This window comes from Scyliorhinus torazame, chromosome 11 (assembly GCF_047496885.1).
Source record: "Scyliorhinus torazame isolate Kashiwa2021f chromosome 11, sScyTor2.1, whole genome shotgun sequence".
NCBI lineage: Eukaryota > Metazoa > Chordata > Chondrichthyes > Carcharhiniformes > Scyliorhinidae > Scyliorhinus > Scyliorhinus torazame.
In genome coordinates this window covers 121,306,218-121,319,025 of record NC_092717.1, presented here as the reverse complement: position 1 = coordinate 121,319,025, position 12,808 = coordinate 121,306,218, and the positions used below count along the sequence as shown (strand labels likewise).

At 46.9% G+C, this 12,808-nt stretch overlaps 1 protein-coding gene across 1 annotated transcript in view; it reads left to right on the top strand.

Moving 5' to 3' along the window:
* The first annotated feature begins 5,667 nt into the window (after window positions 1–5,667).
* Window positions 5,668–12,808, top strand: part of rab2a (RAB2A, member RAS oncogene family) — a 97,815-nt gene continuing 90,674 nt past the window's right edge. Inside the window, exon 1 of the mRNA XM_072467713.1 lies at window positions 5,668–5,835. Within this exon, the coding sequence (XP_072323814.1) occupies window positions 5,790–5,835 (46 nt within the window). The 5' untranslated portion in view covers window positions 5,668–5,789. The remainder of the gene's footprint in view (window positions 5,836–12,808) is intronic.

The window sequence follows — 12,808 nt, the reverse complement described above, 5'->3', positions numbered from 1 at the left end:
GTGCTGCCCCCAACGATGTCACAGGCCACGATTTCGCTGATTCTGAAGCGGGACAAGAACCCGGAGCTGTGTGGGTCCTACAGGCTGATATTCCTGTTGAATGTGGACGCCAAACTGCTGGCCAAAATTTTGTCCTACGTGATTGAGGTTTGTGTTCCGGACGTTATTGGGGAGGACCAGATGGGGTTTGTTAATGGTAGGCAGTTGGTGTTCAATGTAAGAAGGTTGTTAAATGTGATCATGATGCCCCCGGAAGGTAGGGAGGTGGAGGTAGTGATCGCAATGGATGCAGAAAAGGCTTTTGATCGGGAAGAATGGGATTATCTGTGGGAGGTACTGGGACGGTTCAGATTTGGGCGGGGCTTTATTGACTGGGTCAGGTTGCTGTATCAGGCTCCTGTGGCAACTGTACGGATGAATAGGACAACATCGGACTATTTTGGACTGCACCGGGGACGAGACAGGGATGACCCCTCTCCTCACTGTTGTTTGCGCTGGCTATAGAGCCGTTGGAAATTGCTCTGAGAGCCTCAAGGGGCTGGTCCGGAGGGGGGCACAGAGTGGAGCACAGAGTCTCGCTCTATGCAGACGACCTACTTCTGTATGTATCGGACCCATTAGAGGGGATGGAAGAAATCATGAGGATTCCAGGGAAATTTGGCCGGTTTTCGGGGTATAAGCTAAATATGGGGAAAAGTGAGATGTTTGTGATCCAGGCGAGGGGACAGGAGAGGCAATTGGGGGAGCTGCCGTTTAGATTAGTAGGGGGAAGCTTTAGGTACCTAGGCATTCAAGTGGCGCGGGAATGGGACCGGCTGCTTAAATTAAATCTGGCCCGACTAGTAGACCAAATGAAGGACGATTTTCGGAGATGGGACGCGCTCCCTTTGTCATTAGCTGGGAGGGTGCAGACGGTGAAGATGATGGTCCTCCCGAGATTCCTGTTCGTGTTTCAATGTCTCCCCATCTTTATTCCGCGGTCCTTTTTCAAACGGGTCAACAAAGTGATCTCTGGCTTGTTTAGGCGGGCATGACCCTGCGGGTAAGGAAGATAATGCTTGAGCGGAGTCGGGGAGGGGGCGGGCTGGCGCTGCCAAATTTTAGGAACTATTACTGCGCGGCGAATATAGCCATAATCAGGAAGTGGGTGGTGGGCGAGGGGTCGGCATGGGAGCGTATGGAGGCGGCTTCATGCAAGGGCACCAGTATGGGGCGTTGGTAACTGCGCCTCTGCCATTCCCGCCGGCACGGTACTCCACCAACCCCATGGTGGTGGCGGCCCTGAGAGTCTGGGGGCAATGGAGGAGACATGTAGGAGTAGAGGATGCATCGGTCTGGTCCCCAATCTGTAATAATCACCGGTTTGCCCCGGGAAGTATGGATGGGGAGTTCCGGATATGGCGGAGAGCAGGGATTGAGAGGATGGAGGAGATGTTTATAGAGGGGAACGTTCCGAGTATGAGGGCGCTGGAGGAGACGTTTGGGCTGGTGAGGAGAAACAAATTCAGGTATCTGCAGGTGCGGGACTTCCTACGTAAACAGGTGTCAACCTTCCCGTTCCTACCGCTAAGGGGGATTCAGGACAGGATAGTTTCCAGAGGGTGTGTAGGAGAAGGGAGCGTCTCGGACATTTACAAGGAACTTATGGGGTCAGAGGAGATGCAAACCGAGGAGCTGAAGCGCAAGTGGGAGGAGGAGCTGGGAGGAGAGATAGAGGATGGTCTTTGGCCGGCGCGTTGAGTAGCGTCAACGCGTCCGCCACATGTGCCAGGCTCAGCCTGATACAATTTAAGGTCGTTCACCGGGCTCATATGACAGTGGCCTTGATGAGCAGATTCTTTGGGGTGGAAGACAGGTGTGCAAAGTGTGCGGGAGGGCCAGCGAACGATGTCCACATGTTCTGGGCATGTCCGAAGCTTAGGGGATTTTGGCAGGGGTTTGCAGATGTCATGTCCACAGTGTTAAAAACAAAGGTGAGTCCAGAGGTGACGATTTTCGGGGTGTCGGAAGACCCGGGAATCCAGGAGGAGAAAGAGGCAGACGTTCTGGCCTTTGCTTCCCTGGTAGCCCGGAGACGGATACTATTAGCTTGGAGGAACTCAAAGCCCCCGGAGTCAGAGACCTGGCTATCGGACATGGCTAGGTTTCTCTGTTTGGAGAAAATCAAGTTCGCCTTGAGAGGGTCACTGTTAGGGTTCGCCCGGAGTGGCAACCGTTCGACTTCTTCGCGGAAAATTAATCGTCAGCAGAAGTGGGGGGGGGGGTTATTTTAGCTTAGAGTAGGGGTTTAATAAAGGTGGGATGTGTAAGGGAGGGAGATGGCTTTTGTACTTCATTTATAATGTGGAGATGCCGGTGTTGGACTGGGGTGAGCACAGTACGAAGTCTTACAACACCAGTTTAAAGTCCAACAGGTTTGTTTCGATGTCACTAGCTTTCGGAGCGCTGCTCCTTCCTCAGGTGAATGAAGAGGTCTGTTCCAGAAACACATATATAGACAAATTCAAAGATGCCAAACAATGCTTGGAATGCGAGCATTAGCAGGTGATTAAATCTTTACAGATCCAGAGATGGGATAACCCCAGGTTAAAGAGGTGTGAATTGTCTCAAGCCAGGACAGTTGGTAGGATTTTGCAGGCCAGATGGTGGGGGATGAATGTAATGTGACATGAATCCCAGGTCCCGGTTGAGGCCGCACTCATGTGTGCGGAACTTGGCTATAAGTTTCTGCTCGGCGATTCTGCGTTGTCGCGGGTCCTGAAGGCCGCCTTGGAGAACGCTTACCCGGAGATCAGAGGCTGAATGCCCTTGACTGCTGAAGTGTTCCCCGACTGGAAGGGAACATTCCTGCCTGGTGATTGTTGCGCGATGTCCGTTCATTCGTTGTCGCAGCGTCTGCATGGTCTCGCCAATGGACCACGCTTCGGGACATCCTTTCCTGCAGCGTATGAGGTAGACAACGTTAGCCGAGTCGCACGAGTATGTACCGTGGTGTTCTCACGTGTAATAGTGGTATCCATGTCGATGATCTGGCACGTCTTGCAGAGATTGCCATGACAGGGCATCCGCTTCATTCTGGATCACAACGTCTTCACCTTCGACAACAAGTTCTTCATCCAGACGCACGGAACAGCCATGGGGACCAAATTCGCACCCCAATACGCCAACATCTTCATGCACAAGTTTGAACAGGACCTACTCACCGCACAGGACCTTCAACCGATGTTATACACCAGATACATCGATGACATTTTTTTCCTTTGGACCCACGGCGAAGAATCACTGAAACGACTACACGATGACATTAATAAGTTCCATCCAACCATCAGACTCACCATGGACTACTCTCCAAAATCAGTTGCATTCTTGGACACACTCGTCTCCATCAAGGACGGTCACCTCAGCACTTCGCTTTACCGCAAACCCACGGATAACCTCATGATGCTCCACTTCTCCAGCTTCCACCCTAAACACATGAAAGAAGCCATCCCCTATGGACAAGCGCTCCGTATACACAGGATCTGCTCAGACGAGGAGGAGCGTAACAGACATCTACAGACGTTGAAAGATGCCCTCGTACGAACGGGATATGGCACTCGACTCATCGATCGACAGTTCCAACGCGCCACAGCGAAAAACCGGACCGACCTCCTCAGAAGACAAACATGGGACACAACCGACAGAATACCCTTCGTCGTCCAGTACTTCCCCGGAGCGGAGAAACTACGTCATCTTCTTCACAGCCTTCAACACGTCATTGATGACGATGAACATCTTGCCAAGGTCATCCCCACACCCCCACTACTTGCCTTCAAACAACCGCGCAACCTCAAACGAACCATTGTTTGCAGCAAACTACCCAGTCTTCAGAACAGTGACCACGACACCACACAACCCTGTCATGGCAATCTCTGCAAGACGTGCCAGATCATCGACATGGATACCACTATTACACGTGAGAACACCACCCACCAGGTACGCGGTACATACTCGTGCGACTCGGCCAACGTTGTCTACCTCATACGCTGCAGGAAAGGATGTCCCGAAGCGTGGTCCATTGGCGAGACCATGCAGACGCTGCGACAACGAATGAACGGACATCGCGCAACAATCACCAGGCAGGAATGTTCCCTTCCAGTCGGGGAACACTTCAGCAGTCAAGGGCATTCAGCCTCTGATCTCCGGGTAAGCGTTCTCCAAGGCGGCCTCCAGGACCCGCGACAACGCAGAATCGCCGAGCAGAAACTTATAGCCAAGTTCCGCACACATGAGTGCGGCCTCAACCGGGACCTGGGATTCATGTCACATTACATTCATCCCCCACCATCTGGCCTGCGAAATCCTACCAACTGTCCTGGCTTGTCACAATTCACACCTCTGTAACCTGGGGTTACCCCATCTCTGGATCTGTAAAGATTTAATCACCTGCTAATGCTCGCATTCCAAGCTTTGTTTGGCATCTTTGAATTTGTCTATATATGTGTTTCTGGAACATACCTCTTCATTCACCTGAGGAAGGAGCAGCGCTCCGAAAGCTAGTGACATCGAAACAAACCTGTTGGACTTTAACCTGGTGTTGTAAGACTTCGTATTGTTTATTGTGTTGTTGTTATACCAAAAAATACCTGAATAAAATGTTTATTAAAAAAAAAAGAAATTAAAATTAAAAAACAGCAGACAGATTAAATGATTACTTTGTGCCAGCATTTATGATAAAGGGACATAATGCCAGACGCGCTGAAGAAACTAACCTTGAACCAGGATTGGGGACTCACCATAATTAACAGAAGCAAATTATTATTAGTGAACAAATTAATAGCACTGAAGTGTGAGAACTATCCAACACCAAACGGTTTCCACCCCAGGGTTTTAAAGGAAGTGAGAACATTTTTTATGTACCAGCTAGCTTGACATCTGCTGTTGTGCAATTACAAATGTCATAATTAAGGATAGAGTGACAACACTGTGAAAATGTTGACTGTTCAGTGAATCCAGAATGGATTTATAGAGGATAGGCTATGTCTGACCAACCTGATTGAACAATTTTGACGCAGTGACGAAAGCAGTGGATAGGTGGTTGTTGATATTATTTATATGTGTTGTGACAGGCAGTAATTCCAGAGAGTGCTGCAGGGGGCGCTGTGAGGAGCAGTAATTCCAGAGAGTCCTGCAGGGGGCACTCTGAGGGCAGTACTTCCAGAGAGCTGCAGGGGGCACTGTGAGGGGCAGTAATTCCAGAGAGTGCTGCAAGGGGTATTGTGAGGGGCAATAATTCCAGTGAATGATGCAGGGGGTATTGTGAGGCGCAGTAAATCCAGAGAGTGTTGCAGGGAGTAACGTGAGGGGCAGTATTTCCAGATAGTGTGGCTTGGAGGGGAACTTCCATGTGGTGGTGTTTCCAGTCATCTGCTGCCCTTGTTTGCAGGTTTGTCAGATGCCGCAGGAGGTGCTGTGTGTGGCAGTAATTCCTGGAGTGCCGCTGGAGGTGCTGTGCGCGGCAGTAATTCCAGTAGGTGCGGCACGAGGCGCTGTGCACGGAGGTACTTTTTGTAGGAGCCACAGGAGGCGCTGTGTCTGGCGGTAATTCCTGTAGGTGTGGCAGGAGGCGTTGTGCGTGGTGGTAATTCCTGTAGGTGCCGCAGGAGGCGCTATTCGGGGCGGTAATTCTGTAGGTGCGGCAGGGGGCGCTGTGCGCGGCGGTTCGAGTGCCGGTACTTCCGCTGCTGACGTCGGCAGGAGCTGTTATTGCTGAGGCGGCGGCTGGAGAGCGCAGTGTCCGCGGACTCAGGATGGCGTACGCTTACCTCTTCAAGTACATCATCATCGGGGACACAGGTGAGCTCCGAGTCTCAGGTTGCCGGCCCGTACTGGCACCTGGCGGTTGGCCGCACGGAGGGAACCGGAGTGGAGCCGGCAGCGACATGAGGCCTGGGCCCAGGGGCTGCCAACTCAGCTGCTCCCGAGTGCCGCCTCCAGCAACCTCCGGTGCGGGGGATTGGTCTGAGGAGGCGAGTGACCAGCACTGGGGAGGCTGCGGCTCCCGTTAGCCCCTCTTCCTGCTGCACTTTCCCGGCGGAGAGGCCACCACCCCGGAACTGGAGTGTGAGTTGGGCTCAGGGCCCCGAGGGCCAGACAGGGATTGTGGGTCCGAGCCGGCCGTGTCTCCGGGTTTGAACCAGTCTTTCTGCGAAGAACAGAAACGCGCGAACCTTAAGCCAGGCCTTAGCGTGTTTCCTCGGCTCTGAGTTTAACGTTAGCCCCAGTCTGGCTGCTGGCTCGGTTGGGTGTTATGGGGCCAGGCCCAGCTGTCTGTTGCTCCCCAAGGATGCTGATACCGGGAGGGGGATGAATGGAATAATCTGGCGCCTTTAAAAGTGGAAGGCGTCAATTTTTCATTCTCACAAATGTAACCAAAATCAGGGTAAACTGCACTTTGAAGTGAACTGCCGAAGGGATTTGATAAGATTGTGGTGAAACATTTCTGTCGCACCCGTTGGGTGATTTTCAATTTGCGAAAGAACCGACTTTTTGCGCGGTAGGGTTGGGGGATTGACATATAGATAGGAGGAAGAAAATGAACAGTTGTAATATCAGGAAATCTGCCCAATTGGAAGAATTGGTGTCTCAGTTGTTGTTTGCCCCCCCCCCCCCCCCCCCCGACCATCACCATAAAAAGGCGATAGTTTGTATATTAAGGAAATATACTTCGACATAGTTCCGGGTACATCATTCTTTGTAAACATCGGTGGTTTGATTTCATTGACACATCATAGTTGCCACCTTATCAAAAACAGTTGCCAGGAATAAAGCAACTTTCAATACAATAGTTAGATTTATTTTTACTGTGCTGTGTGTAACCAGTTTTTTAAATTTTTCTTGAAGCTGGTGAGTCCTGCATCATAGATTATCATAGAATTTACAGTGCAGAAGGAGGCCATTTGGCCCATCGAGTCTGCAACGGCTCTTGGAAAGAGCACCCTACCCAAGGTCAACACCTCCACCCTATCCCCATAACCCAGTAACCCCACCCAACACTAAGGGCAATTTTGGACACTAAGGGCAATTTATCATGGCCAATCCACCTAACCTGCACATCTTTGGACAGTGGGAGGAAACCGGAGTACCCGGAGGAAACCCACGCACACACTGGGAGGATGTGCAGACTCCGCACAGACAGTGACCCAAGTCTGAATCGAACCTGGGAACCTGGAGCTGTGAAGTAATTGTGCTATCCACAATGCTATCGTACTGCCCCTATGCATGCTATGCATTTGTATTTTGCGTCTTCAAAAATTTGTTCCTGCTGTGTTCTGTAACTTTTATCATATGGTGGCATTGATAATGGCACATTTATCTGTGATTGTACCCTCTTGAAACAGTGTTTAGATTTTATGACCTGATGTCTTGTGTTTGACACCAACCACATTTGAATTTATTATATTGTCTAGCTGTGAAATGGAAAAAATCACTGTGGTAATGGTTGCAATGTACAAGGTAAAATAATTTAAGATGCCAATGAAAGAAAATCAAATGTTCCTTTGTGACAGAGTAACATTGTAAGAATCAGAGTCGCGTTCCGTGGCATGATGTGAGTAAAAAGGGCTAAATTATGATAAATTACATTGGCCAGGCTTGTATTCCTTAAGTTAACAGTTGAACTAAAGGATCTGAAGGATAGTAACTATATTTCTCCTAGAAAGAGTCTAGCGCAAGGTGGCATAACCTCAATTGGAGCACTTCAGCCCACCTCGCTTCCAATTACTTTTGGTTGGGCCAGGTGAAAAATTTTTGTGGTAAGGTGATAGATGAAGTGACAGTTAGCAATGATCTAATTACATGGTGGAATGGGCTTAAGGGCATGTGTTTCTCTAACAGTCAAGAAGGGAAAGGCTCAGCCAGCAGGACCATGACTAATCAGGTCTCATTCTCAAGAAAATTTTGAAGTGGCACACCGAATCTTCGGTTCATTTTGTGCTCTTCGTCATGTCTCTGTGTTGTGAAGGACCATTCCAATAAAATTGTGACTGATTGAGATGAAAAACATTGGGAGGAAACAAAGCATAAAATATGGGGAGGGAATAGGCATGGAGGCTAAGACAGTGCTTAGAGGTCAATCATCCTGTTCATTAATATGGAGAGTTGAGAAACATACAGTTAAACAGTTTTTTTTAATTTATAAAGTACCTTCGTAAAGCAATTAAGTAGCTTGAATTGTGGGGGTTGAGACCCACGCGCGCACAGGGACAATGTGCAAACTCCACACGGACAGTGACCCGGGGCCGGAATCTTACCCGAGCCCTCAGTGCCACGAGGCAGCAGTGCTAATCACTACTCCACTGTGCTCCCCTAACTAAAAAGATTTTTACCCCAGAAGGTGATTTCATGTTCAAGTCAAGGAGTTTATGTTAGGACATTTTCATTTTTGCATCAGCAGTGAACGTGTGCTGTTTAATTTATGCTCATACTTCTTGGCAGACTCCATAAACCTGACCATCACCTTTCCCATGGAATTAGTTCAGCATCTATTGAAATGCTGCAATTATGCTGCTAGATCTCTGTGCAATAGGAAATCTAATGCTGGAGAATTCCAGCAACCTAATATGAACAAGGCCTTGGTTGCCGTCAAGCTAGGCTGGCCAGAAACTGACCACTAACTGAGGGGCAGTTTTTCTGCTAGCTTAATCCAACTAGTTAAGTGTGCAATTGAATAAGATAGTTTTCAGTGGGAACAATATGGTTGCAATCAGACTGCAAATAAAAAAAGTGATGCTTATTAAGTTGCCCTAGGCAAATAAGCCAAGTTGTTAGGTAGGAATAAGATTGATAAACTACACATTTGGAGGATAACCAACCTGCTCCAGTGAGCAACGTAGTTGCTGAAAATATAACTAATTTGGAAATTGACAGCAAGACTCTCCCAAGAGTATAATGGAAACTCATTGTGTTGTCCGCTGTTTAATAAGTGTTAATTTATCTGGCATAACTCTGGAAACTTGGATCACTTCAGATTGTTTGTGAATTTGAAAATTACAAATTCTGTATTTTGAAAGTATCTTTGTTGATTTGCTTATTCTGTTTTACTTTGAGTGAGAATTTTTGCCTGATTCAAAAGAATGTGTTCATAATCTTTATTAGTGCCACAAGTAGGCTTACATTAACACTGCAATGAAGTTACTGTGAAAACCCCTAGTCGCCACATTATGGTGTCTGTTTGGGTACACCGAGGGAGAATTCAGAATCTCCAATTCACCTAACAAGCGTGTCTTGTGCTAACCACTGCTACCGTGCCACCCAAACCATGTTCAAACCTAATCCAGAGAACTAAATGTCTAATCAAGGCTGACGTGTAAGTGAAATATTGAGGTGGTGTCATCTTTCAGTTTAAGATGTTCAACTAAGGTCCTCACTGCCCCCTTGGGTGGACTGTTTTGAAGAGAAACATTTTTTGTGTCCTTGGCCAATGTTTCTCTCTGCCAACATCACTAAAACTGACCTAACCATCTCCCACTGTCTGTGGGAGCCTCTTGTGTGTAAATTGGTTGCTGCATTTTCCAGCATTGCAACAGTAGCTGCATTTCAGAAGTACTCCATTGGTGGCCCGAAGGTGGGACATGCAGAATGGCCTCCTTTGCTCTTGCTCTGCTTTTATAACTTATGGTTTAACAAAGTAATTGTGTAAATGAAGCAGAGATTGTTCTTCCCTCTCCATCTGCCTCCCCACTCCACAGCTGGTCCTAATTCAACATTTAATTTTTTTTTTTTTTTTGCAGTACCCAATTATGTTTTTTTCAATTAAGGGGCAATTTCGCATGGCCAATCCATCTAACCTGTGCATCTTTGGGTTGTGGGGGTGAAACCCATGCAGCCATGGGGCGAATGTGCAAACTCTACTCAGACAGTGACTCCAGTCAGAGGGCCGGGATCAAACCCAGGACCTCTGTGCTGTAGGCAGCAGTGCTAACCACTGTGCCACCCGGCCTAATTCAACATTACCTAGATTTAACCTCTTGGGTGTATACAAAAATGGAAGCTAGATCTGATCTCATCTGCTTGCATTACTATCATCAAGCAGGAAATCCTGTTAATCTGGATGAAGAATTGAGGGGATCTCAGACACTGAGCGGGTGAAGCTGATAACTGGTCAGTATGCAGCACCCAGGTGAACCAAGTCAGTAAGGTATTTTGCTCAAATAATTAAAATTAATGCACGGCAGCTTAAATGTCTTTTCCGATAACTGGATTTAAGACACGATTGAAATGAGAAATTGTTGACATTGTTACTACATGTGGAGACCGACCAAGTAGGGTTAGGTGGATTGGCCATGATAAATTGCCCTTAGTGTTCAAAATTGCCCTTGGTGTTGGGTGGGGTTACTGGGTTATGGGGATAGGGTGGAGGTGTTGACCTTGGGTATGGTGCTCTTTCCAAGAGCCGGTGCAAACTCGATGGGCCGAATGGCCTCCTTCTGCACTGTAAATTCTATGAAATTCTAAGTACAATAATTCAACGTTTGGTATAATGCAAGAGTCCCTTGAGTGGAGAACTGGCGAAGGTTAATTGGGTAAATAGACAGGTATGGAGGTAAAAGAACAAAAGGAAACATTTAAAGAAACAATTCAATGTACAACAAAAAATACATTCCATTCAGCGAGAACCCATCTGTGGCTCATTCAGGAAGTTAAGGATAATAGATTAAAAGGAAGTTAAGGATAATAGATTACAATGTTGCCAAAAACTAGCAAGTACGCAGGTCCCTAAAGGCAGCTGTTCAATTAGACAAGGTTGTTAAGAAAGCATATGGAATATTCTTCATTGGCAGAGGTATAGAATATAAAAGTAAAGATATAATGTTGGAATTGTATAAAACACTGGTGATGCCACAACTGGAATATTGTGTGCAGTTCTGGTCACCACATTACAGGAAGGAAGTAATTGCTCTGGAGAGAGTCCAGAGGAGGTTTGCAAGATGTTGCTAGGGCTAGAAAAGTGTAGCTAGGAGGAGATTGGATAGGTTGGGGTTATTTTCCTTGGAACAAAGAAGGCCGAGGGGTGATTTAATTGAGGTGTACAAAATTAGAGGAAGAGATTGGGTGGACAGGATAAAATTGTTTCCCTTGGTGAAGAGTTCTAAAACCAGGGGAATACGAAGTGGTAGAGGGGACATGAGGAAGGATTTGTTTTACACAGAGGGTAGTGGGAGTCTCTAATTTGCTGCCTGATTGGTGGAGGAGGCAGAGACCCTAAACTCATCCTTAAAAAGTAGCTGGATCTGAAGTGCTCTAAGCTACAGTGTTATGGACCAGGTACAGGAAGGTGGGATTAGAAAGGGCACCTAGTTGTCCATGGGCTGGCATGGACAAGATGGGCTGAATGGCCTTGCTGTAAAGTTTCTATGATTCTTTTTATAAAGTCTAAGGATTGGGATTGTTTAGAAACGGGCTATCTTTAATATAAAAAGTTGATGAAGGAAAGAGAGTATGCTAGTCAGAAATGTAAAACCAGATTGTGAGCTTTTATTAATATATAAAAAGGAAAAGAATAGCTGAAGAAAATGTTGGTCGCTTAACACAGGAGAACCTTTCATGGGGAACAAGGACCCAGAGAGAATGCTGGAAAATCTCAGCAGGTCTGGCAGCATCTGTAGGGAGAGAAAAGAGCTAACGTTTCGAGTCCAGATGACCCTTTGAGCTTTGACAAAGGGTCACCTGGACTCAAAACATTAGCTCTTTCTCTTCCCAGATGTTGCCAGACCTGCTGATATTTTCCAGCATTTTCTCTTTGGTTTCAGATTCCAGCATCTGCAGTAATTTGCTTTTATTATTTATATGGGAAATAAGGAAATGGTAGAGGGGTTGTACAAATATTTTGTTGCTCTTCACAATAGAAGGAAAGTTTAATTTGAGAAATTGATAATAGCCTAGGGGCTAGAAAGTGAGAAAATTAAGGAAGTTAATATCAGTAGAGATAAAGTATTGGGGAAACCTAAGGATGAAAATCTGACAAATCCCTCGGACCTGTTGGCCTTCACCCTAGAATTCCAAGGGATTAACTAGCACATCCACTTTTCCAAAATCAGATTTTGGAATGATCCAATTAGATCGGATGTTGGCAAATTCAGCAAAAATGCCTTCTGAGAAAGGAGAGAGGGAAAGCTGTGAACTATTGTCAGTTAGGAAGTCTTAACAACGCACTTCGAAAAGCATAGTATGATTAGAACAAGTCAGCATGGTTATACTAAAGGGCATTCCTGTTTATCAATCTTTTGATGGTGTAACTATTAGGGTAGATAATGGGGAGCCAATAGATGTAGTATCCTGGGATTTCCAATAGGCAACAGGTGACGTGCTGCTCAGAGGGTTAATAAGTTAATATGGGCTCATGGAATTGGCGGTAATATATTAAGACCATTAGAAATAGGAACCGGAATGGGCCGCTCAGCCCCTCCGTCCTGCTCTGCCATTCCGTAGGATCATTACTGATCTGACATTCCTTGCACCCACTTTCCTGCCCTTTCCCTGTAACCCTTGTGTTCCAACATTCCTCTAGCCTTCCAGATTACCTGCTGCACTTGTGTGCTAGCTTTGTTTTGTGCCCAAGTGCCCCCCAGTCCCTTTGTGCTGCAGCTTCCTGCAGTTTTTTTCCCTTTTAAATAATACTGTTCTTTGTCCTCCCTTTTAAAATGAACAACTTTACATTTTCCCACATTATACTCCATTTGCCAACCTTTTGCACACTTACTGTGGCAATATTGCTTTGCCAATGGTATCCCATGTATTTTTATCATCTGCAAATTTGGCTACAGTGCAT